Source organism: Heterodontus francisci, chromosome 2 (assembly GCF_036365525.1).
Source record: "Heterodontus francisci isolate sHetFra1 chromosome 2, sHetFra1.hap1, whole genome shotgun sequence".
Lineage (NCBI taxonomy): Eukaryota > Metazoa > Chordata > Chondrichthyes > Heterodontiformes > Heterodontidae > Heterodontus > Heterodontus francisci.
Window position 1 is genome coordinate 160,272,174 of NC_090372.1, and position 25,325 is coordinate 160,297,498.

General features: G+C 42.1%; 1 protein-coding gene across 5 annotated transcripts in view; it reads left to right on the plus strand.

The window, feature by feature from the left end:
* Positions 1-15,448, plus strand: part of crot (carnitine O-octanoyltransferase) — a 71,966-nt gene extending 56,518 nt beyond the window's left edge. For all 5 annotated transcript variants that reach the window (XM_068012954.1, XM_068012946.1, XM_068012939.1 and 2 more), the window contains 5 exons: positions 2,767-2,890; positions 11,812-11,890; positions 12,000-12,093; positions 12,235-12,354; positions 14,724-15,448. In XM_068012954.1, coding sequence (XP_067869055.1) covers positions 2,767-2,890; positions 11,812-11,890; positions 12,000-12,093; positions 12,235-12,354; positions 14,724-14,844 — 538 coding nt within the window. In that variant the 3' untranslated portion in view covers positions 14,845-15,448. The remainder of the gene's footprint in view (positions 1-2,766; positions 2,891-11,811; positions 11,891-11,999; positions 12,094-12,234; positions 12,355-14,723) is intronic.
* The last annotated feature ends 9,877 nt before the right edge of the window (positions 15,449-25,325 follow it).

Here is a 25,325-nt window from a genome sequence, read left to right on the forward strand (position 1 = left end):
ACGGCCAAGGGATGACTGGGTGACGCGGGGAGCAAGCCGCTCAGAGCGGGGAGGTTGTAAGGCTGGAAGCGAGCAGCCGGGTTGGGAGGTGTGGGGATCAGGGAGACGAGGAGCAAGTGGTCAAGTTGGGGAGGCAGCAGCGAGGCGGGGAGCAAGCGGCAAGCAGAGGCGCAATGGCAAGAGGGAGCTGTTGGACTGGGATGGAGGCGGCGATCGCAGCCATTGAGGGGGTTTGGGTTTAATTAGTTTTTTTGTGACAAATTGAGGAGCGCCATCTTTATTACTGGCAGCTGCCTGAGATGTCGCAGACTGACGTTTGTCGATTAGGTTGCATTTGTGCCTGTACTGCGCCACCTAGTGGTTGTGTTGTCAGCAAATGCAACCTAAGTAATAATGTGCTGCTTTGTCCACCATCCTGTTTCAAAAGAAAATACTTATGGCAGGAGTTTTTAAAAAAAATTTTAAGAAACTATTTAACACGGTGGGCAAATTAGAACATCAAACAAGTTTTCATTATAGGCTGAGATCTCATTTACTAGTTGAAAGACATAAACTGCACTCAGGCTGAACAGGGATTGTAATGCTGCAGGATCCCATTTCTCAAAGTCCAGGTTCAGTGAAAGATTTGCACTAGTGATCAGTTAAAATTCGATTCATATGTATTTCAATATACAAATCTGTGATTAGCACCAAACTCTGCCACTGTCGAGCTCCAAGGACTAGTAGAAAATCTATATCCATTGTCAAGCATGTTCCGTTGGGAAAGAATTTTACAGACAATGGTCAGAATTTGGGCCGAAAAGTTGTGGCCGAGCCTGCCTCTGCTGGGCCTGGGGAGCCTGATCGAGATTTATCGCTCCCCAGGCCCTTAATTGGCCTTGGGCGGGATTTCCACCTCCCTGAGGCAGGAGGTCCCACCTAATGGAGCTGCTGGCCAATCAGCAGGCTGGCGCTCAGTCCTAGCAGCACCACCGGGAGCGGTGGCCACTGCTGGGTCTACACCCAGTCAACGGAAGCAAGAGGAAGGATGCCCCAGAACTAAGGTAAGTGTCCCCGGCGAGGCCCCAAAAAATCGGCCAGGCCCCACGAGACCAGGGGCGGTCGGTTAGGGGTGGGGTGAGTATTTGTGTAGTGGGGGCAGTTGGGCTATGGGGGAGGCCCGCCCACCCTGTAGCGCACAAGGAGGCCGCCATGTTTTATCTGCTGGCATTCTTGGGACCTTTGCCGCCCGGCCGCCGCAGGTAAAATGCCAGCGGCGATGGGAGGGGGCCCTTCAGTGGCAGTTAATTGGCCACTTAGGGCCTTGATTGGCCTGGGGTGGGCGGGCCGTTTCTTGCTGCCCCACATAAAATTGTAGCAGGAAGACATCAGGAACAGCCCCCCGCATCCCACTCAGTTGAGGGGGTGGGGGGCCATAAAATTCCGGCCTATGTCTCTGTGGTGAAGCTGATATCCAGAATTGCTATCAGCATTAATAATCTAAAATCAAATTCACTATCAAGAAACTTCAATATTACTTTCAAAAGTTTGATCTTGGGGAAATTTCGAACCCAGCAGCTCAGTTTTTCAAAGTCCTGTCTAGATGGCTGTTGCTTCATCTCTTTAAAATTATCTTTTGAAGAGAACTTCGGGCGGCACAGTGGCGCAGTGGTTAGCACCGCAGCCTCACAGCTCCAGCGACCCGGGTTCAATTCTGGGTACTGCCTGTGTGGAGTTTGCAAGTTCTCCCTGTGTCTGCGTGGGTTTCCTCTGGGTGCTCCGGTTTCCTCCCACATGCCAAAGACTTGCAGGTTGATCGGTAAATTGGCCATTATAAATTGCCCCTAGTATAGGTAGGTGGTAGGGGAATATAGGGACAGGTGGGGATGTGGTAGGAATATGGAATTAGTGTAGGATTAGTATAAATGGTTGGCACAGACTCGGTGGGCTGAAGGGCCTGTTTCAGTGCTGTATCTCTTTTTAAAAAAAAAGAACACTGTAAACAGCATCCCTATCTACAAGATGATTTCACAAGACACGACGGGCCGAAGGGCCTGTTTCAGTGCTGTCACCTGCAGACCAGCATACCCACTGTTGTCTATCTTATCTGAGAGAAGCCATAGTCGATGTCAAGCTTTTACACCAGTTCCAAGTATTGACATGACACCATTGTTTTTAATGTGGTAACTCATCTTCTAGAAAAACGAGCAGCAATTTTGAACCCAACGAGAATGTCTTAAGTTTAAATTGCAAACTTCACTGTCATTTAAATTTCTGTTCATATTCCTAGATTTAACTAGCCTGCTGGATGGAGCATTGCATAAAAGCAAAATCTCTATCTCAGAGGAGCATTATTGATATGAAGAAAGCTGGAAGAATTGCTGACTTTCCTGCACCAATTTTCTCTTCCCCCTAATTCATTGCTTGTTATCTTGTCATAATTCAAGATTGAAGTGAGGTTTTGTATGTGACAGTAGTTAGCAACTAAAGAGGCTTGCTGGTGATTTTAGTGTAAAAGCCATTAAGTTGTAACCATTAAGTAATGCAGTGTTTGCTGTTCTATTTTTACATGTCTTTAATTTTAGCTGCATGAGGTAGGCAAGGGAAGTGGTGGAACATACGTTTGTGAATATTAGAGTATACCAGTGTCTCTACATTGCGTAAGTTTATTAAATTGCATTTTCTTTTTAATTCAAGAGTGTGTGTTGACCTAACGACATCTGAGATGTTTAGAATTTTGTAATACCTGGGCTGCATAATCTATCTTTCCAAATCAATTTCTCACAGACCTGGCTGCTGTTATGAGACTGCAACAACTAGACGTTTTTATCATGGTAGAACAGAGACAATGAGGCCCTGCACTGTTGAGGCAGTGGAATGGTGTAGAGCAATGCTGGATCCATCAGCTTCTGTAGGTGTTCAATTAGTTAAACAATATTTTTCATTTTGTGTTGTATTCCTCCGACCCTGTGCTTATTTACAGTAGCTCTTCCACTGTTCATGTTTCTTGTGTCCCTTGTCGCTACAGTTAATCACTTCTTCTGAGGCTTTAAAAAAATTATTGCATCCTTTGTTCCTTGCTCCATGTCTTGCTCTTTAATGACATTGTTGGCTGCAGATAATCTTACCAGGCAACTACACACTCAACTGTTAAATAATCTGTCCAAACTGGATTCATTAAAGGTGGCATTAGATGTACGCATATGTAAAACTGATACTTTTGACATAGCATAAAACTTACTTCATTGGGTTGCCTGACAACTTTTCTGTTTTCGGTGTTTTGATATTTGGAAAAGTATTTCTTGGGCTGCGTGCAATCTTGTACTCCAGCTGAAGGTTAATTTTCAAAACTAACAGTATTACCTGAAAGTGTAATTAACAATATATTTAATAAAGCATAATACAGTCATAAGGTACAGATGATATTCTCAACAAGAGCAGTGAATTGCAAGTGGCCATCTGAATCCTGAAGTTGGGTTGCTGCTTTAAATTCATTGCTGGCTGCCCATTATTTGTAATCTGTACCATAGAGTTTATCTTTAGAAGTAATTTTCCTGATGATATAGTAGCCATATGAAACTGAGCTAGGGATATTCATTTTATACATGAAGTCCCACTCCATTGCTCTTTCCCCAATATAATAACATTGTTACGACCAAGGCTGGAGGAGTGCACTGTCTTTCCCTAGTTCCATTTCTCCACAGGTCACAACATGTATTTAAATGTTTACCCAGTTACTGATATGGTCAATCATATACTCTACTCTTTATCCCAGAATAAAATACACCAACCAGGTTTCTTTAATGAACAACAAAATTATCAGTTTATTATAAAAGGGGATTTATCCAGTAACAAAGCAAAACATTAACAGACAGATTGAAATATGAAAGTTCCCTTTTTAAACACCCAACACACACACACTGGTTAAAGAAAAAAATGTTTTTTTTGCAGAGTTCTTTTACAAATAAAAAGACAAAAAAAGAATACTTAGGCCAAATAATTACTAATTCTTAAAGAAAAAAGATGAGATATGTTGTGTCCCAAAAATAGCATACAGTCTGGCACCCGAAAACACGTAGATGGGTCACTGGGATCTTTTCTGGAACAGTTCTTTTCAGATGGCGTCGAGAATTAATCTGGCAAGCCTTCCAGGAGCGTTTCAGGAGAAATGCGGCATCAGGAGTTTTAGCTCTCACACTGGATTCACAGAGTTTTTTCAAAGAGGTCGAGAAAGAGGAGCTGAGTGGTTTTTCAGCAGGCTACGAACCCAACTGCTTTCAACACAGTCCACACTCCAACTGAACCAAAACAATATCCCAAAAGCGAAACCTTCTGACCGCCATAAATCTTGACATGTCACTTCTCTGTAAACATCTTCCTCCAAGTCACCAAGGTTTCTGTTGTTTATTGAGCTTGAGGCTTGTGACATCCAGTAAAGGTTTGATCTTTGTTTAAAAAAAAAACACATCCATAGAATCTTTTCAGTTTTCCCAAATTAACCAATGTCCATAATTCTAAAATGAGAGTCCTCAAAAAAAAAATTTAAAAATAGAAGCACTCTCAAAAATATATAAATTAAGATTTGAGCTTTTTTCTTGTGTGCGCAATTGTTTGAGCTCATGATGTGGTTGTAAATTGGGGCTGCAGTACCACCAAACAACTGGGGGTAGAGTTTTTGCTAGTGTGTTCTCATTTTACCAGCGCAGTTCACCTGAAACTGCCTGAAATAGCAAAAAAAAGTCAGGAAATTTTAAGTGCAAGTTACTTGAAGCGCAAATGGAGTTTCCACGATTTTATTGCAGCTTAAAAAACATGATTCCATCCACAAAACCGGCCATGCCCCCAGTACAAAATAATGAGCATGGCGAGGTTATAGATGTAGTGTTGTAGTGTTTTGAAATTGTGCTATGTCTCTCATTTACTAATAAGGGAGGGATGTAGTGTTGTGTTTTGAAATGTATATTGTGTACTCTAGAAGCTGCTGTAGAACACATGCTAGCAAGGAGAAAATGAAACAAAGACATAATAAAAGGAGAAGCCTTTCTGTTTAGCTGCTGCAGTCTTCTGTCTTTGCCTCATATCGTATACCAAACTCGGCTAAACCTCACTAAAGACCCGAGGACATACAATAGAGGCATAGAGTCATTACGGCACAGAAGGAGGTCATTCAGCCCATCGAGTCCATGCCGGCTCTCCGTAGAGCAATCCAATCAGTCTCATTCACCCTCTCCATCCCCATAGCCCTGCACGTTTATTACCCTCAAGTTCCCATCCAATTTCCTTTTGAAATCATTCAAGATCTCCACTTCCACCACCCTTAGGCAGCGAGTCCCAGGTCATTTTTACTCTGGTTTTTAAAAAAAGTTCTTCATCAGTTTCCCACTGCATCTCTTTCCCAAAACCTTAAATCTGTGTCCGAGTCCTTGTACCATCAGCCAATAGGAATACCTTTTCTTTGTCTACCTTATCTAAGCCTGTCAATCTTCTACACCACCATCAAATCTCCCCTCAATCCCCTTTGCTTCAAGGAGAATTACCCTAGCTTTTCCAACCTATCCTTGTAGCTAAAATCCCGCATCCCTTGAACCACCCTGGTAATTCTCCTCTGCACCCTCTCAAGGACCCTCACGTTCTTCCTAAAGTGTGGTGACCAGAACTGGATGCAGTACTCTAGTTGTGGTCTTACCAGAGCTTTAAACAGATTCAGCATAACCTCCCTGCTTTTGTACTAAATACCTCTATTTATGAAGTCCAAGATTCTATATGCTTTGCTAACTACTCTCTGAGTATGTCCTGCCACCTTCAAAGATCTATGCACGTGAAACCCCAGGTTCCTCTGTCCCTGTACACTCTTTAGAAGTCTATATTGTTTTTCTCTATCCCTACTGCCAAGGTGCATCACCTCACACCTCTCTGTATTAAACTCTATCTGCCACTTGTCTTCCCATTCTGCTAGCCTATCCGTGCCCTGTTGCAGTTGATTGGTATCATCGTCACTGTCTGCCACACCTCCAAGTTTAGTATAAAAGCAAAATACTGGGGATGCTGGAAATCTGAAATAAAAGCAGAAAGTGCTGGAAATACACAGCAGACGGCAGCATCTGTGTAGAGAGAAACAGAGTTAACGTTTCAGGTATGTGACCTATCATCAGAACACTCAGGCAGTCAAATAATTCAGTTAGATTAGTCAAGCATGATCTGCCATTTACAAATCTCTGCTGGCTCTCCTTAATTAACTTAAACCTCTCCAAGTGCCTATTGATTTTCCCTCTGATTATTGTCTCTAAAACTTTACCCACCAGCACTGTTAAACTCTCTGGCCTGTAGTCACTAGTCACGCTTACACTTTTCTTGAAGGGTGTCACATTTGCCACTCTCCAGTCCGCTGGTACCTCCTCTGCATCTCAGTAAGAATATGGCAAGTCCTTCTGCTATCACCCCTCCCACTTCTTTTAGCAACCTGGGATGCAAGCCATCCAGACCAGGCGACTTATCCACTCTAAGCCTTTCCAGTAGACCCTTCCTCTCAATTTTCAGCCCAATCTCCACTTAGACGGATATTTTGTCCACATCTTCTTCCTTAGTAATCACCGATACAAAGTGCTCATTAAGTATTAAATAAAAACAAGAAATGCTGGAAATACTCAGCAGGTCTGGCAGCATCTGTGGAGAGAGAAGCAGAGTTAACGTTTCAGGTCAGTGACCCTTCATTAGAACTGGCAGAAGCTAGAAATGCAATAGGTTTTAAGCAAGTAAAGCAGGGGTGTGGCAAGAGATAACAAAAGACAAGGTGTTTTTAGGACAAGGTCACCGAGAATAACTGACCAGAAGGTCATGGAGCAAAGGCAAAGGGTATGTTAATGGTGTGGTGAAAGACAAAGCGTTACTACAGAGAGGGTGTTAATTGACAAAAAACTGAATAGCCTGGCCCCAAGCATAAACATGTAATTCGCTGCTTCACCTGAAAGAAGTGTTTGGGGCCTTGAATAGTGAGGAGTGAGGAGGTAAATGGGCAGGTATTACACCTCCTGTGATTGCAGGGGAAGGTGCCCTGGGAAGGGGACGAGGTGGTGGAGGTAATGGAGGAGTGGACTAGGGTGTACCCCCACCAGCTCGTCCCCTTGCCCATGCAACTGCCCCTGCAATCGCAGGAGGTTTAAGACCTGCCCATTTACCTCCTCTCTCCTCACTATCCAAGGCCCCAAACACTACTTTCAGCTGAAGCAGCGATTTACTTGTACTACTTTGAATTTAGTATACTGTATTCGCTGCTCACAATGTGGTCTCCTCTACATTGGGGAGACCAAACGCAGACTAGGTAACCGCTTTGCGGAACACATCCGCTCAGTCTGAAAGCATGACCTGGAGCTTCCGGTTGCTGGCCATTTCAACACTTCCCCCCCACCCCCCCCCCTGCTCTCGTGCCCACATCTCTGTCCTGGGATTGCTGCAGTGTTCCAGTGAACATCAATGCAAGCTCGAGGAACAGCACCTCATTTACCGATTAGGCATGCGACAGCCTGCCGGACTGAACATTGAGTTCAATAATTTCAGAGCATGATGGGCCCCCCTTTTTCTTTTTATTTTTATTTTTATTTTTTATGGGTTTATCTTATTTTAGTTTGTTCCTACTGTGCCTACCCACTGTTTTTTTCATGTTTGTGCTTGGGGCCAGGCTGTTCATTTTTCTGTCAGTTAACACCCTCTCTGTACTGATGCTTTGTCTTTCAGCACACCATTAACATACCATTTGCCTTTGCTCCATGACCTTCTGGTCAGTTATTCTCTATGACCTTGTCCTATCAACACCTTGTCTTTTGTTATCTCTTGCCCCACCCCTGCTTTACTTGCATAAAATGTTTTACATTTCTAGCCTCTGCCAGTTCTGATGAAGGGTCACTGACCTGAAACGTTAACTCTGCTTCTCTCTCCACAGATGCTGCCAGACCTGCTGAGTATTTCCAGCATTTTTTGTTGTTATTTCAGATTTCCAGCATCTGCAATATTTTGCTTTTACTCATTAAGTATTGCAACCTTGCGCCTCTAATCATATATCATCCTCTACGTCCCTAATAGGCCCCGCCCCACCTCTTGCTACCTGCTTCCTACCCACGTCTTGGTAGATGATTTTTGGGTTCCCTTTTGTGTTCTGCCATTCTATTCTCATATTCTCTCTTTGCCAGCCTTACTTTCCTCTTCATGTTCCCTCTCTACTTATAATATTTGGCCTGGTTCTTGCTCAAAGAATTCATCTGCCATGCATCATTCATCCTCTTTTTTTTTTGTTTCATCATATTTTCCTCTCCCTTGTCATCCAAGGAGCCCTGGCTTTGTTTCCCTTACCTTTCACTGTTGTTGGAATGTACCTAGCTTATACCTGAAACATCTCCTCCTTGAAGATTGTCCTGTTAGTTTTTCCTGTCAATTTTTGGTTCCATTTTACCCTGGCTAGATCCCCTCTCATCCCATTGAAGTTGGTCCTCTAAAGCCTGGCTTGGGTATAAAATTAAAATCTGACCCCGGCCCAACCCGACAGCTGCCAAATTGAACCCGACCCGGGCTCGAGTCCTTTAATTTTTTTAAATGCCCGACCCAACCTGAACCCGACACACGTAGTCGGGTTTGGACGGGTAGCCAGGCTTTACTGCAGAATGCGGAGTCCGGACTGCACGTCTCCCGCCTTGACGTCCTGAACGTTCATTTGAAGATTACTTCCCGGAACAAGGCAGCACAGTCCACGTCCAGCCCAACACGACCCGAGCCCGAATACTGGACCCGGAAGAGAGACGCGACCCGACAGGAACCCGCCACGTTCTCTGGTCTGGTCGGGTTCAGGTCAGGTAGCCACGCTTTAAGCCCTCTTCCAATTTAGAAGTTCTACTTTAGATTGCTCCTTGTTCTTCTCCATTGCTACTCTAAACCTTATTGATACAATGATCGCTCTTACCCAAGTTTTCCCCCACAGATACTTGGTCCACTTGGGCCACCTCGTTCCCCAGCACAAGATCCAGCAATGCCTCCTTCCTAGTTGGGCTGAGAACATACTGTTCAAGGAAGTTCTCCTGAACACATTTCAGAAACTCCTCCCCCTCCTTACCATTGCTATAACATTATTCCAGTCGATATTTGGATAATTAAATTTCCTCAGTATCACAACTCTATAGTGCTTGCACATCTCTGTGATTTCCCTGCAGATTTGCTCCTCTGTCTTTCTCTCACTATTTGCAAGCCTATAGAATGCCCCCAGTAGCGTGGTCATAGCCATTTTACTTCTCAACATTAATCAAAATGGATTCTACCTTTGCCTCCTCAAGAACATCCTCCCTTTCCAATACGACAATGTCTTCCCTGATCTGTACTGCCATCCCACCTCCCTTTTTTCCTTCCTTATCTTTTCTGAACACTTTGTATCCTTGAATATTAAGCACCCAATCCTCATCATTTTAAGCCATGTTTCTGTTATTACCACTATGTCATGTTTTCACACGGCTATTTGTGCTTGCAATTCACCAACCTTATTCACCACACTTTGTGCATTTACATACATGCACCATAAACCTGCCTTTGCAATCTTTGTAGTCCTTCTTAGTGTGTTCCTAGCAAATACGGTACTACGTCATTCTGTAGTATTATCCAACACTTTCACTCCTTTATACACCTTATTATTCTTTTCTACTTCTATATCCTGGTGCCACCCCCTGCCAATTTAATTTAAACCTTCCCCAACCACACTAATGAACCTCCTGATTGCTCTCCCTCTCCTGTTTAAGCTTTTTTTTGAGAAGCAAAGCCACTAAGGCACATTTTAAAAGTTTTTAAGTATTAAGGAATACATAATTTACTAAGAAACTGACTGGTGTACACCAGTGAAACTAGTAAATGTTTTAGTATAGTTTTTTGAGTCATTTTCAGTGATTTAAAATCAGTTCACTCAGGTGATGGAGTAGACACTCTTTAAAAATGTTTATTGTAATAAACCCATTTTTGGCTGTATTAATAAAACTGTGCCACGTTATCACTCTTAAATAATCAATAAGTATTTTTTGATGCAAGGGGAAAAAAATAATTATGCTGCCCAATAGTGCTATTTCATGAAAAAAATTTACGTTTGCAATTATGCCAAGGATTTCAAGTGGAAACTTAAACCATAACTTCAGTTCAGAAATTCAGCACAATTTGTGCCCAGGTTTCACTCCTAAAGTGAAGATTCTACCCCTGATTTTGGTAGCCTTCTAAAAAGGTTGGGCAGCAGTTTGGAGCTGCCACCAGTAGCAATGTGCGTATACTGCAGTAGCTTGTTCACAAATTCTGCTGACCCCACTCGGTCGCCTGAGGGAGATGGCTAACAATTCAAATTGCAAGATAAAGCTCTGCTACATATCTTCCTGACCAAAAAGGATAATTAAGCAGAACATCAAGATATCAGTCCAACAGTACACTTCATGTTATTCAGTGCTCACCAGTTACATCCCATAAATGATGCATTTGTTGTCCCAATGGCATAAGTGTCCCTCAGCATTTGATTATTTCAGTCCTTTTCTTTACAACCTTCAGTCACTTTCAAGGTTCTTATTCAGTTCTGTTTTCAAAATGAGTAATTGGCATGACATTAACTGCTATAGTTGGGAGTATATTTCACAAAGCTGCTAGGAAGGAGTTTCCTTCTAATCTTCAGCCTCACTTGAGGCTTATTGATGTTGGACTACAGACCTCCAATTCTACAAATACAGTAGGAGTTAAATAATCTGTAAATAATCATAAATAATCATACAGCAGAGGAAGCCATTCAGCCCCTCGTGCCTGGTACAGCTATCCAATTAATCCCATTCCCCTGCTATTTCCTTATAGCTCATTATTTTGGATTGGGTCCTCTTATCACTCATATTTTTTCCAATAAAAGTATATTCAGTTCTGCAATATACCTTACCTCCTGGCACTGTCCCTCCTGCTTTTCTCTGGAATGTACTACTGCTTGCTAATAGCAGTTTCATGTTGTCTGGAAACTTTAAATATTTAATTCATTCTTCCTATCCTTTGGTCAGAAGTAACCAATTCATATCTGTGTTTATTGAGGTATCCGTTTCCCACCAAATCTGTTTTAAATGATTCCTAATTACTATTTTGGGGCTTTGTGCCTTATCTCTTTATCTGGTTCTTGTAGTTCATTTTTTCTAATCTCTATATCTAAGATAGCTCATTCTTTATTTACTAAATCAGTTCAGTCCTGTAAACCATTTAAAAGACATTCACTGAAGTCAATCATCCTGCTTATACATTTTATGTGCCCAGATAATACAGATACCATAATCTCTACAGTCTTTGTCTTAAACTTGTTTACTTTGGGATATATTTTAATTCATCCATTAATGCGAATATAAAAAATATCAGTGTCAATGCAAAGCAGACACCCCCACTTTATGTTCACGATGACATTTTGCTAACAGGAATAGAGGAAAATATATATCTTTCTTGTTTCTTAAGCTCAGTCAGGCCTTTAGTCAAAAATATCATTTGTGCCCCTTCTTTAGATGATTGTTAATTACTAAGTATTTAGGTGTTGACCTTAATGACCACATAATATAAATAGAATTTAAAAATGGCTTGATTCTGACAGGATCTATATTAATAACTCGTAAATTTACTTTGATAGCTATGTGTGTTTAAATTGGCAAGCAGCTAAGGGAACTAAGATTACACTGAATTAATTTCTTTTAACTGTACTATAGTAGAGATAAGACTCTGGGTTCTGCTACAAATATTTTTCTGTAATCTTTTCCAACTCTTGATGTTGAGTAACTTTCTGTGCTTTAACTGCTTAATATTTGATCCTAGAATGTGAAACGTCAGAAGCTGATGATGAAATCTTTTGCAAAGCATCACAAACTGATGACTGACTGTCAGAATGGTAGAGGTAAGCAGTTTTTTTTCCATTGATTTGATGGTTACTGACTTTTTCTAAATTAATACTTGCAGATTTTATGTATAATTAATTATGTGATCCAATTGCATTTCTACTTTAGGCTTTGACCGACACCTCCTGGGTCTGCTGCTTATAGCTAAACAGGAAGGTTTTCCTGTGCCAGAGCTCTATTCAGATCCTGCCTTTACTAAAAGGTAATTATTCCCTGTTTCACAGACTTAAGACAAAAATAACATGACTTGTTACAGGTAAGGTATAGACTAGCTTACTGGATGTTTTCATGACTGTTTTAGTTTGCCATTATGTTGCTTTCTTCATTTCTTTTGTTTTAACAGTGGTGGTGGAGGAAACTTTGTTCTGTCAACTAGCCTTGTTGGATATACTACAGTCCTGGGTGCTGTTCTTCCTATGGTCTACAATGGCTATGGATTTTTCTACCGTATCCGAGATGACAGGTGATTGTCATAATGTATATTCAGGTTGCCTGTAGTACATAAGCAATGTGACAATTAAATGCATGGGAGAGATCTTTATTCAGAGCAGATCAGATATTTTATTGACTTTTGTTATGACCGACCGCTCCAGTCAAAGCCCCCAATCAAAATATATGATTCTGATTGTGGGATCGCCTAACATATCATTTAAAACTTTCCAAATTAAAGAAAGACCCAGCCAAATTGTGCCATCTATTGTGTGAAGCCAGTTCAGAATTAAATTGTAACAAATGTATTGCTTAATACTCACTCCCAGTGGCTGTATCTATGGTAACGAGAATGAACCCTTTGAATTGCAGTCTCCAAATGGCTGTTTCTAAGGCAACGAAAATGCACCTTCCTATAACTCCTGAGGCTTGCTGGTTCTTAAAGCAATACTGATCCTTTGCAAGCCTTAAAGGCAAACCACATATTCCCAGAAAAAAAACTGCAGGACCATGACACTTTTTACAGACTTTACTTGAGCATCCCCGATATTTTAATCACTTCACCGTTGGTGGCTGTGTTTTCAGATGCCTAGGCCCGAATCTAGGATTCCCTCCTTAAGCCTCTCTGCCTTTCTTTTTCTTCTGTTAAGATGCTCCTTAAAACCTACTTCTTTGTCCAAGCTTTCGGCCATCTGCCCTAATATTGCCTTATGTGGCTCGGTGTCTCAATTATGCTTTTATAATGCTCCTGTGAAGCGCCTTGGGACTTTTTAGTATGTTAAAGATGCTAGATAAATATAAGTTGTTAAGGGATTTTTATTTTTTTTAAATTTCCCTCAATGATAGGTAAATACTGTATAATACCTTTTGCATAAACATTGTAGTAAAAACAAGGAATGTGGAACCTCAATCCTTAAATCCCATAAATGTAGGGCTGTGCATCATTTCCAAGTCTTCAATACTAGTTCCGATTCAGGACATTGATTTTTAAGTATGTTTTATTTCTGGGTTTAGGAAAGTGAGCTTTAATCATTTGATGTCTTGGGCGATGGAGTTGTAGCAAGAGAAGTCAATCTATAAGTAAAGTTCTTGATGCCCACTGAAACTATCTGGAATAGAGACTGTAATCTTCACAATGCCTATAAAAGGTTGCATAACTGGTGGAATAACAGTTATGAAAAAGCACCACCACTGCAAATTTGGAAACAATAAACATTCTTGAAATGTGTAACAAGTCTTTTGGTACCGGCACTTGAAAAATAGTTACAATTTCATTGTTTTACTTATTAACCTTCTCTTTTAGATGCCAGAAAGCTTGCTGTGTATTTCTATAATTATCTCTGTTTGTTTATGGTCCAATAAGGTATTGAGCTGACATGAATTCCTGGTTGCATTTGATTCAACTCAGGATTTTACTATATTCTAATCATACTCTATTAGATGGATCACCATCCTGAACATACTGCAGTTAATCAGCAAAAACAGTCACTGACAAGAGTCACTACCTTCCTTTAAGAATGTATTTAAACATTTGCTGCACTATAATTGGCTTTTGCAGTTGTGAAGGTCCTGTCAAAATTGGAGAAAGTGGCTAATTGCACATCGTCCAAACTGCCTTTTTAGTTTTAAAATCAAGGATTCATTTTAGAAACTTTGAGAGACACTAGCATAACTAGTTATTGTTCTAGTTCTCTGAAGGTTTCTGTCCCCCTTCCACCCCTAAATACATCTTGAACCATGTCTCTCATTCAGCTCGTTGACAAAGTAAACTACTCAGCATGAGAGACTTCACCCATTTAAATGCATCAATAAAATCTTTGTGCATAAAAATTGAATAGTGCACTGTAATTTAGAAGAGTGATGCATTTGAAATAAATATAAATTTACAGTTTTGAGGGTGTAACATGTATGTTGCAGATTCAATTTTCAACATTCTTGTGGATAAAAATTGTAAGTGGCAGGTGGTATAATGGAATAGGTATTAGAAACTCAGGCACTGTGCTGTGAAATTGCACAATGCAGGCATGCATCCCTAGACCCTTACATGATGGCTTCTTGCTATTCCTGATGCCAATATTATGCTCTAAAGGCAGGAGAGAACTTTGGTAGGTATTACTGTTAAATGTTTCAGGAATCATCTAGATTGAAAGACCTTTGACTGAGCCTCTAACTAACTTTCCTTTGGTGGTGGTGGTGGCCGGGGGGTGGGGGTGCGCGGGGTGCGTTTGGCAGGGGAGGGGGTGCGGTGAGGCATCACAACATTGTGTGGCTTTTCTGTGACAGTTTCATGATGAAATTAGTGTTCCATTGTTCTCACTCCAGGCATAAATATGGTGCCATTTTTAAAAAGTAAAGACACAAATGTTCTTTTAAAAGTGCAAAATTTTGTCTTTTGCCTAACAGGATTGTTGTGGCTTGTTCAGCCTGGAAGTCGTGTCCAGAGACTGATGCAGAAGAACTGTACAAGGGACTAGCCCAGTCCTTTCATGAAATGATTACGTTGATGACAACGGCCCAGCTTTAAGGAATACACTCTGCTAAAACAAAATGCTAATTCTTTACACATTTGCATTAATATAGTAGTAAATACTGCATGATCCCTTTTATGAAGCCTATGCTACAGAATTTTACATGAAGTAACAATGTTTTTTGAATCACTACCTTGCAACATCAATGCAACATCTTTGAAACTATGCACAATACAATGCAAAAAAGTAGACTCTTAAACCTGAAAAAATGAATAATTACAAGGTAATTTTCACATCATGTTTTTAGCATCAGCTTTTAATTGTGTGGTGAAGCAAAAAGCCACAGTAATTATTCATTTTAATTAATCCTTGACAGACCTAGTCTATGTCGTCGAAACATTTTTGGACCTGGGATTCTGAAACTAGGAGTCAGACTCTAATGTTTAGAATAAAAGTGTTTTAAGATGTGTAAATATGATTTTAGGATTTATTTAATGTGTAAAATAGAAATCAATATTAGACTAATCTTTAAATTGTTTTTCTAAGTTATACAATTGAGGCATCTTTTGATGATTTCTGTAGTATACAAAACACTGGCATGAAGTAAAGCTGACTACAGTGATTATTGCTCATTCTAAATAAACTGTTTCGCTCACAAGATTGAAATGTGTCTAGAGTCTGCGTAGTTGTTAACAGCTTATTGTTATGTGGTGAAGCAACAAGCAGAATTACCAAAGTAACTTCTCCATGCATATTAATCAAATATGTTTTTTTTTGTCAATCGGCACAGTGGTTAGCACCGCAGCCTCACAGCTCCAGCGACCCGGGTTCAATTCTGGGTACTGCCTGTGTGGAGTTTGCAAGTTCTCCCTGTGTCTGCGTGGGTTTCCTCCGGGTGCTCCGGTTTCCTCCCACATGCCAAAGACTTGCAGGTTGATCGGTAAATTGGCCATTATAAATTTCCCCTAGTATAGGTAGGTGGTAGGGATATATAGGGACAGGTGGGGATGTGGTAGGAATATGGAATTTGTGTAGGATTAGTATAAATGGGTGGTTGATGGTCGGCACAGACTCGGTGTGCCGAAGGGCCTGTTTCAGTGCTGTATCTCTAAATAAAATAAAATAAATAAAATTAAAATATACTAGCTTGCAGTACCTGCGAAAGATTGTTTTCATCCATGATAGACAAATAACAAGCTTTGGTGATAATTAAAGTGCTAGTTGGGTAACTGGTGAATTATTTGTTGAGCATTATTTTTTTTCCCCCAGTTACCACATTTTGACTGTTTTAAAATGTATCAATTGATTCATTTACCTTTTACCTTTTGAGAAATTCTTTTTAAAAAGGATTTTGCAGCCAGTGAAAAAGCCCCAAATTTTGCTGATTAGCCTAGTTGCATCCTATGATGATAGTTATTGCTGAAGAGTGAACTCATCTGGGTACCTGCAGTTTGTTTTGTTTGTTGTTTGTATTTAACACTTCATTTCCCTTTGATGTTTTTCTCCCAAGCTAACACCTAGTTCACCTGCTTATACCTACTTAATTTGACTTTTCATCTTCATTCCCTTTACCCCTTTTTGGTAGATTCTTTTATTTGTCTATTTGCCTCATCTATTTTTAACTTCTTTACTGGATTTGGTTGGCTTTCATTTTCCCTGACCTCCTTTCCTTCCTAGTTTAAATGAATTATCCCTATTTACCCATCATGCCAGTTGATTAGCTCTTTTCCTGTTGATAAGTAGTGTCGGGCAAAGCCCCCACCTGCCAAGACTGAGGCACATATGATTTTGCCACATGAACATTAAAACTTAAAATTGCAAGCCCCTGACTGGAAATACATTTGCATAGTAACCGACAGTGTCGGAACAATGGGGACCCAGTCGTTGCTTCCCCAATACGAAGAAGTGGTCAAACCAGTTTTGGTCACATGACTGACTGACGGAGGTATTGAATTTGAACTTCCAACAGAGGATTTGAACTCAGAAAGCCGTATGCTCCCGGTTGGAACAGAACCTCCTCTCCAGTCCTGCCTGCTTCCATCTCTTTCCCACGGAACTGAATCTTGTGAAAACACGTGAACCTCAGAGAGAGAAAGGTCTCCTATGTGAACAAGGTTTAAGAACACTAAGCCCCGACAAACAGCAAGACTACCTACAATCAAGTGAGCTCAAAGCACAGTAAACAAGAAACTCTCCTGATATTGTCTCAAACTCCTCTCTACTATATTTTCCTCTCTTTTCTGTCCCTATTTGCATGTGTGTATTGCGTGTGCATGCTAGCGCGGGCACGTCGTATATCCGTAGGCGTGAACCGTATTAGAGTTTAAGTTTTAATAAAATTTCATCTTTCTTCTTTAAACCTCAGAAAACCTGTGTGAATTGCTTTCTTTGTGAATCCTTGTTCACAGCTTTCCAATTATAAGACAAAGAGGGAGCTCAAAACACAGTGTGTTTAAAATAAAACCCTGTTACAATAAGACCAGGTGAAGATAGTAACAGACCCCTAGCCACCGTTCGCACCTTGTCGTAACAGTAGCCAAGGACCAGTAAGGAGCTAAAAGAACAAAGAACTGGAGGAAGCAAAAGTAACCAGCAAAACATTGGCTTCAATACTAAAGAGCAGCACTCATTTCAGAGGCAATCATTTGAGATGTACCCAGAGACAGCGATGTAGAGTCATACAGCACAGAAACAAGCCCATCGGTCCATCATGTCTGTGCCGGCCATCAAGCACCTACCTATTCTAATCCCATTTTCCAGCACTTGGCCTGTAGCCTTGTATGCTATGGCATTTCAAGTGCTCATCTAAATACTTCTTAAAAGTTGTGAGAGTTCCTGCCTCTACCACCTCTTCAGGCAGTGCGTTCCAGATTCCATCCACCCTCTGGGTGAAAATGTTTTTCCTCAAATCCCCTCTAAACCTCCTGCCCCTTATCTTAAATCTATGCCCCCTGGTTATTGACCCCTCCACTAAGGGAAAAGTTTCTTCCTATCTAATCTGTCAATGCCCCTCATAATTTTGTATACCTCAATCATGTCCCCCCTTAGCCTTCTCTGTTCTAAGGAAAACAACCCTAGCCTTTTCAGTCTCTCTTCATAGCTGAAACGCTCCAGCCCAGGCATCATCCTGGTGCATGTCCTCTGCACCCTCTCCAGTGCAATCACATCCTTCCTATAGTGTGGTGCCCAGAACTGTACACAGTATTCCACCTGGGGCCTAACTAGCCTTTTACACAGCTCCATCATAACCTCCCTGCTCTTATCTTCTATGCCTCGGCTAATAAAGGCAAGTATCCCATATGCTTTCCTAATCACCTTATCTACCTGTGCTGCTGCCTTCGGTGATCTATGGACTAGTAGACCAAGGCCCCTTTGACCTTCTGTACCTCCTAGGGTCTTCCATCCATTGAATATTCCCTTGCCTTGTTAGTCTTCCCAAAATGCATTACCTCACATTTCTCATGATTAAATTCCATTTGCCACTGCTCCGCCCAACTTACCAGCCCATCTATATTGTCCTGTAATCTAAGGCTTTCCTCACTATTTATGACCCCACCAATTTTTGTGTCATCCGCGAACTGACTGATCATACCTCCTATATTCACGTCTAAATCATTAATGTCTACTACCGATTCCTGCGGTACACCACTGGTCACAGGCTTCCACTTGCAGAAACAACCCTCGACCATCACCCTCTGCCTCCTGCCACTCAGCCAATTTTGGATCCAATTTGTCAAATTGCCCTGGATCCCATGGGCTCTTACCTTCGTGGATGTGAAGAGTTTGTGAAGTAAAAAGATAGAAAATAACCAAATATTTGTAAACTGTATGTGTATGTGATAATCCTGTATTTTTTATATTACTTGTAAATCACTTCACTGTCTGTCTATGGTTTAGTTGCTTGATTTGAAAGATCCACGAGTAGATCAGTCAGCCAATGTGGAATGTAGATTTGTTTGCAATGAACCTTCTTCAATTTGTCTCCCATGATTTGGAAATAAATTTGCTGAAATACGTTATTACAGTTTTGCAATGTTTTTGGTTGATCTGTTTCCAAGAGAATTTTTCACATTCACCCATATGTTCCAAATTCAAAGCTCTTCTGCAATATTTGTGGTTATTTAGTTGCTTTGTGTCATCCATGGATCACTTGCGTCCAAGTCAGAAGATTGTGGGTTCAAATCCCGCTCCAGGGACTTGAGCACAAAATCTAGGCTGATGCTGCAGTGTGATACTGAGGGAGTGTTGCACTGTCGAGGGGTGCAGTCCTTCGAATGAGACATTAAATCAAGGCCACGTTTTCCCTCACAGATGGACGTAAAAGATCTTATCACTCTATTTCAAAGAAGAGTACCAGCACTGACATGATGGGCCAAATGGCCTCATTCTGTGCCATAAATCTTTCTATGTTTCTAATTCTTCCTGGACTCCTGGCTGATATGTATCTCTCAACCAATCTCAAAAAATTAGTTACTGGGTCATTATCACGTTGTATGTGGAACCTTGTGTGCAAATTAGCTGTTGAATTCCTTACAACGACGACAACACTTTAATAGTACTTCATTGGCTGTGAATTGCTCTGGGATGTCCTGAGCTCATGAAAGGTGCTTATATGCAAATCTTTATTTCTTTAAACTTCTTGATTGAAGAATGAGCTTAAAAAAATAAATTCACTTCCAAAATATATACAACAGCAACTTTTGCAGACCAAGGAGAAGGTTTTTTTATTTGTTTATGGGATGTGGATGTTGCTGGCAGGGTCAGCATTTATTGCCCATCCCTAATTGCCCTTGAGGAGGTGGTGGTGATTGTGCGTTAAGCCAGACTGTCCGGAAATTTACCACTTCCAACTGGGAACAAGGTTACACTGATAGTACCCTTCTAAATAGCTTCATTTTAAACTAATTGAAATACGATATTCAACTTATCAATACTGAGTTCATTGAATGTCGGTGAAGGGATAAGAACATAAGAAATAAGAGCAGGAGTAGGCCATTCAGCCCCTCAAGCCTGCCCCACCGTTCAAGGAGATCATGGCTGATCTGTCCCAGGCCTCAACTCCTCTTTCGGGCCTGCTCCGCATAGCCCTCGACTCCCCGAGATTTCAAAAATCTATCTACCTCCTCCTTAAATATATTTAGTGACCTAGCCTCCACAACTCTGAGGTAGAGAATTCCAGAGATTCACCACCCTCTGAGAGAAGAAATTTCTTTGCATCGCAGTTTTAAATGTGTGCCCCCTTATTCTGTAACAATGTCCCCTAGTTCGAGATTCCCCCACCAATGGAAACATATTTTCAACATCCACCCTGTCAAGCCCCCTCAGAATCTTATATGTTTCAATAAGATCGCCTCTCGTTCTTCTAAACTCCAATGAATAAAGGCCATTCTTGATAAGACAACCCCTTCATCCCAGGAATCAGTCTACTGAACCTTTTCTGAACTGCCCCCAATGCTAGTATATCCTTCCTTAAGTATGGGGACCAAAACTATACACAGTACTCCAGTTGTGGCCTCACCAACACCCTGTACAGTTGTAACAAGACTTCCCTATTTTTAAACTCTAACCCCCTAGCAATAAAAGCCAAAATTCCATTTGCCTTCCTAATTACTTGCTGCACCTGCATGCTAACTTTTTGTGTTTCATGTACAACAACACCCAGATCCCTCTGTACTGCAGTATTTTGTAGTCTTTCTCCATCTAAATAATAATCTGCCTTTTTAATCTTCCTACCAAAGTGGATTACCTCACACTTGCCCACATTGAACTCCATCTGCCAAGTTTTTGCCCACTCAGTTAACCTATCTATATCCCTTTGCAGATTCTTTGTGTCCTCATCACAACATGCCTTCCCACCTATTTTTGTATCGTCAGCAAATTTGGATACACTACACTCTGTTCCTTCCTCCAAGTTATTAATATAGATAGTAAATAGTTGAGGCCCTAGGACCGATCCTTGTGGGATAGGGGAATTTATTAGTAGGTGAGCTGTATAACTTTTAAGAAATATTACCAAAGTGCTTCAAAGGAAGCAAATCAATTCAGGAAGCAAGATGTAAGAGGAAAATATCCATCTTACCATCATTGTACTAAAGTTGAGATTCTTCACATAAATGATAGTCTATACCTCCATTCACCTTACTTGGATATGTATGAAGTCACATTGACTTATTCTACACAGAGCTAATGGCCTGGATTTTACCAGCCCTTTAGGGATGGGCTGGGAAGTGGAAGGGAGGTCGGGGGGGTGGCGGGGGTTTGGCATTAAATGGCGAGAGAAGGCATGGTGTGGCCCAACGCCATGAAAGTTTACCAGGGGTTGGGAAGGTCGGAGACAGCCTTCCCACCCAGAGACCAATTGAAGCCCTTAAGTGGCCAATTCCAGTAAAAGCTGGCGGCCTCCCTTCAGGCTCGGTGGAGGGACCCTCCTGATCAGGAACCCTGAGGCCCATAGAGGAGCCTCCGGCAGCAAGGGCCAGCCCCCAACCCTGCCGGAACCTGGCCCTGGCGAGCCCCACAAACTTACAGCAGCTGACCGGAAGGCCCTGGACTCAAGGTATCAGCAGTGGTCACTGTTCCTAGTGGTACTGCTGAGAATGAAGAGCTGCTGGCCCTTTGCAGGATGGGAGCCCCTGGCGCCAGGCAGTTAATTGTCTGAATGCTGAAAAATGCAGCGGGAGTTCCCTCAAACAGCTGAGGCAGGGTTGCTCCCAGCTTTCTGGGCTGGCATCGGGACCCCCACCACGAGCACAAAATTCTACCCAATGTTTTCAAATTCTGACCAGCCCAATCAATTTTACAGTCCTCATTCCACCCTATCTTGGTGTTTTCTCCCTGTATATTCATACATCTGACTGCTTTAGTCCTTGTTACACACTCCTCCATCAGCTACTACGGAGACAGATGCTGGGACTGGTGGTGAGGGAGGGGGGTGGGGGGGAGGAGGGTGGGTGTCAAATATCACATCGAAGTATATTCAGCACCTTTGTCAGTGGTGCTTTAACTCAGCCACCCTCATTATAATTTTACTTCTGGATTTGCTGTCCAATCGGCAGCAGTGGACATGATAAAGACCCATGTGATGCCATCTCAGCTCCAGTATTTAAAGGGACAATGGCAATTTGGAGGAGTTGAAGATGGGAAGAAGAGGCTGTTCCAGAATAGATTTGAGATGTTCAAAGGCTGCACCCTAGTCCAATGATGCCCCCTGTGATGAACTACTGGGGGCTGTGAGGTGCTGAAGGGAGACGCTATTCCTTAGCAATGGAAGGAGAAATCCAGTGGCAGAAACAACAAAGGTGTGGTAGGATGTTGTGCAGGAGGTGAGCAGCAATCACAAAATGCCACGCTTCTGGATGCTCCTCGCTTTGCCTTCTCAAGCTACTACATCTCACACTCACTTAGCTTGCAGCTGTATCCATCCTTTTCTGTCTGTGCACTTCCTCACATCCTCAATTATTCATCCAACAGTCGGTTACAGTCCTGTAGTCCTGCCACATCCAGTCATAAATGGTGGTGTAAAATTGAATAAATAACAGGAGGACGCTACACAAACAGCCCCATCCTCAATGATGGGGAAGCCCAGTATATCAGTGCAAAAGACAAGACTGAACATTTGCAACCATCTTCAACCAGAAGTGCCAAGTGAATGATCTATCTCGGCCTCCTCCTGAGGTCCCCAGCATCACAGATGCCAGATTCCAACTCGATTCACTCCACATGATATCAAGAAATGGCTAAGTACACTGGACACAGCAAAAGCTATGGGCCCTGGCAACATTCAAGCTATAGTGTTGATGACTTGTGCTCCAGAATTAGGCGCACCCCTAGCCAAGCAGTTCCAGTACAACTACAACACTGGCATCTACCCAACAATGTGAAAAACTGCCCAGGTATGTCCTGTCCACAACAAGAAGGACAAATCCAATCCAACCAATTATTGCCCCCATTGATCTACTCTCGATCATCAGCAAAGTGATGGAAGGTGGCATTGACAGAGCTATCAAGCAGCACTTACTCACCAATAGCCTGCTCACAGATGCTTAATTTGGATTCCGCCAGGACCACTCACTCCAGACCTCACTATAATCTTGATCCAAACATGGACAAAAGAGCTGAATTACAGAAGTGACATCAAGGCAGCATTTGACTGAGTATGGCATCAAGAAGTCCTGGTAAAACTGGAGTCAATGGGAATCAGGGGGAAAACTCTCCACTGGTTGGAGTCATACCTAGCACAAAGGAAGATGGTTGTGGTTATTGGAGGTCAATCATCTCAGCCTCAATCCATTGCTGTAGGAGTTACTTAGGGTAGTGTCCTAGGCCCAACCATCTTCAACTGTTTCATCAATGACCTTCCCTATATCATAAGGTCAAAAAGTGGGGATGTTCACTGATGTTCGGTTCCATTCACAACTCCTCATATAATGAAGCAGTCCATGCCTGTATGCAGCAAGAGCTGGACTTGGACAGGTAAGTCAAGTAACATTCGCACCACACAAGTTCCAGGCAATAACCATCTCCAATATGAGAGAATCTAACCATCTCCCCTTGATGTTCAACGACATTACCATTGCTGAGTCCCCCACCATCAATATCCTGGGGGCTACCATTGACAAGAAAGTTAACTGGATCAGCCACATAAATACTGTGACTACAAAAGTAGATGAAACGCTGGGAATTCTGCTCCTGACTCCCCAAAGCCTGTCCACCATCTACAAGGCACAAGTCAGAAATGTGATGGAACATAGCTGGATAAGTGCAGCTCCAACAATACTCAAGAAGCTGAACACCATCCAGGACAAAGCAGCTCACTTGATCAACACCCCATCCACCACATTAAACAGTCACTCCCTCCACCACCAGTGCATAGTGAAGCAGTGTGTAACATCTACAAGATGCACTGCAGCAACTCGCCAAGCCTCCTTCGACAGCACCTTCCAAACTCACACCCTCTCCCCCCTAGAAGAACAAAGGCAGCAGGTGCATGGGACAAGCACCACCTGCAAGTTCCCCAACAAGCCACACACCATCTGAACTTGGAACTATATCACTGTTCCTTCACTGTCGCTGGATCAAAATCCTGGAACTCCCTTCAATTAATTAATAAATCTGGAATAAAAAGTTAGTCTCTGTAAAGGTGACCATGAAACTACCAGAACATCATAAAAACAGGTTCATGTCCTACAGGGAAGGAAATCTGCCATCCTTACCTGTCTGGCCTACATGTGACTCCAGACCCACAGCAATGTGGTTGACTCTTAGCTGTCCTCTGAAATGGCCTATCAAGGGGGCTTCTTGAAACAATATGTAGATAGTCCAAGTAGGGATGGGGCTGTACTGGTGCTGGTATTGGGGAATGAGCCCGGCCAGGTGGTCGAAGTTTCAGTAGAGGAACATTTCGGGAACAGTGACCATAATTCCGTAAGTTTTAAGGTACTTGTGGATAAGGATAAGAGTAGTCCTCAGGTAAAAGTGCTAAATTGGGGGAAGGCTAATTATAACAATATTAGGCAGGAACTGAAGAATTTAGATTGGGGGCGGCTGTTTGAGGGTAAATCAACATCTGACATGTGGGAGTCTTTCAAACATCAGTTGATTAGAACCCAGGACCAGCATGTTCCTGTGAGGAAGAAGGATAAGTTTGGCAAGTTTCGGGAACTTTGGATAATGCGGGATATTGTGAGCCTAGTCAAAAAGTAAAAGGAAGGATTCATAAGGGCTGGAAGGCTAGGAACAGACAAAGCCCTTGAGGAATATAAAGACAGTAGGAAGAAACTTAAGCAAGGAGTCAGGAGGGCTAAAAAGGGTCAAGAAAAGTCATTGGCAAACAAGGTTAAGGAGAATCCCAAGGCTTTTTATACGTATATAAAGAGCAAGTGGGTAACCAGGAAAAGGGTTGGTCCACTCAAGGACAGAGGAGGGAATCAATGTGTGGAGCCAGAGGAAATGGGCGAGGTACTAAATGAGTACTTTGCATCAGTATTTACCTAACAGAAGGACTTGGTGGATGATGAGTCTAGGGAAGGGAGTGTAGATAGTCTGGGTCATGTCGTTATCAAAACGGAGGTGTTGGGCGTCTTGCAAAGCATTAAGGTAGATAAGTCCCCAGGACCTGATGGGATCTACCCCAGAATACTGAGGGAGGCAAGGGAAGAAATTGCTGGGGCCTTGACAGAAATCTTTGCATCCTCATTGGCTACAGGTGAGGTCCCAGAGGACTGGAGAATAGCCAATGTTGTTCCTTTGTTTAAGAAGGGTAGCAAGGATAATCCAGGAAATTATAGGCCGGTGAGCCTTACGTCAGTGGTAGGGAAATTATTAGAGAGGATTCTTCGGGACAGGATTTACTCCCATTTGGAAACAAATGAACTTATTATCAAGAGGCAGCATGGTTTTGTGAAGGGGAGGTCGTGTCTCACTAATTTGATTGAGTTTTTTGAGGAAGTGACGAAGATGATCGATGAAGGAAGGACAGTGGATGTTGTCTATATGGACTTCAGCAAAGCCTTTGACAAGGTCTCTCATGGCAGACTGG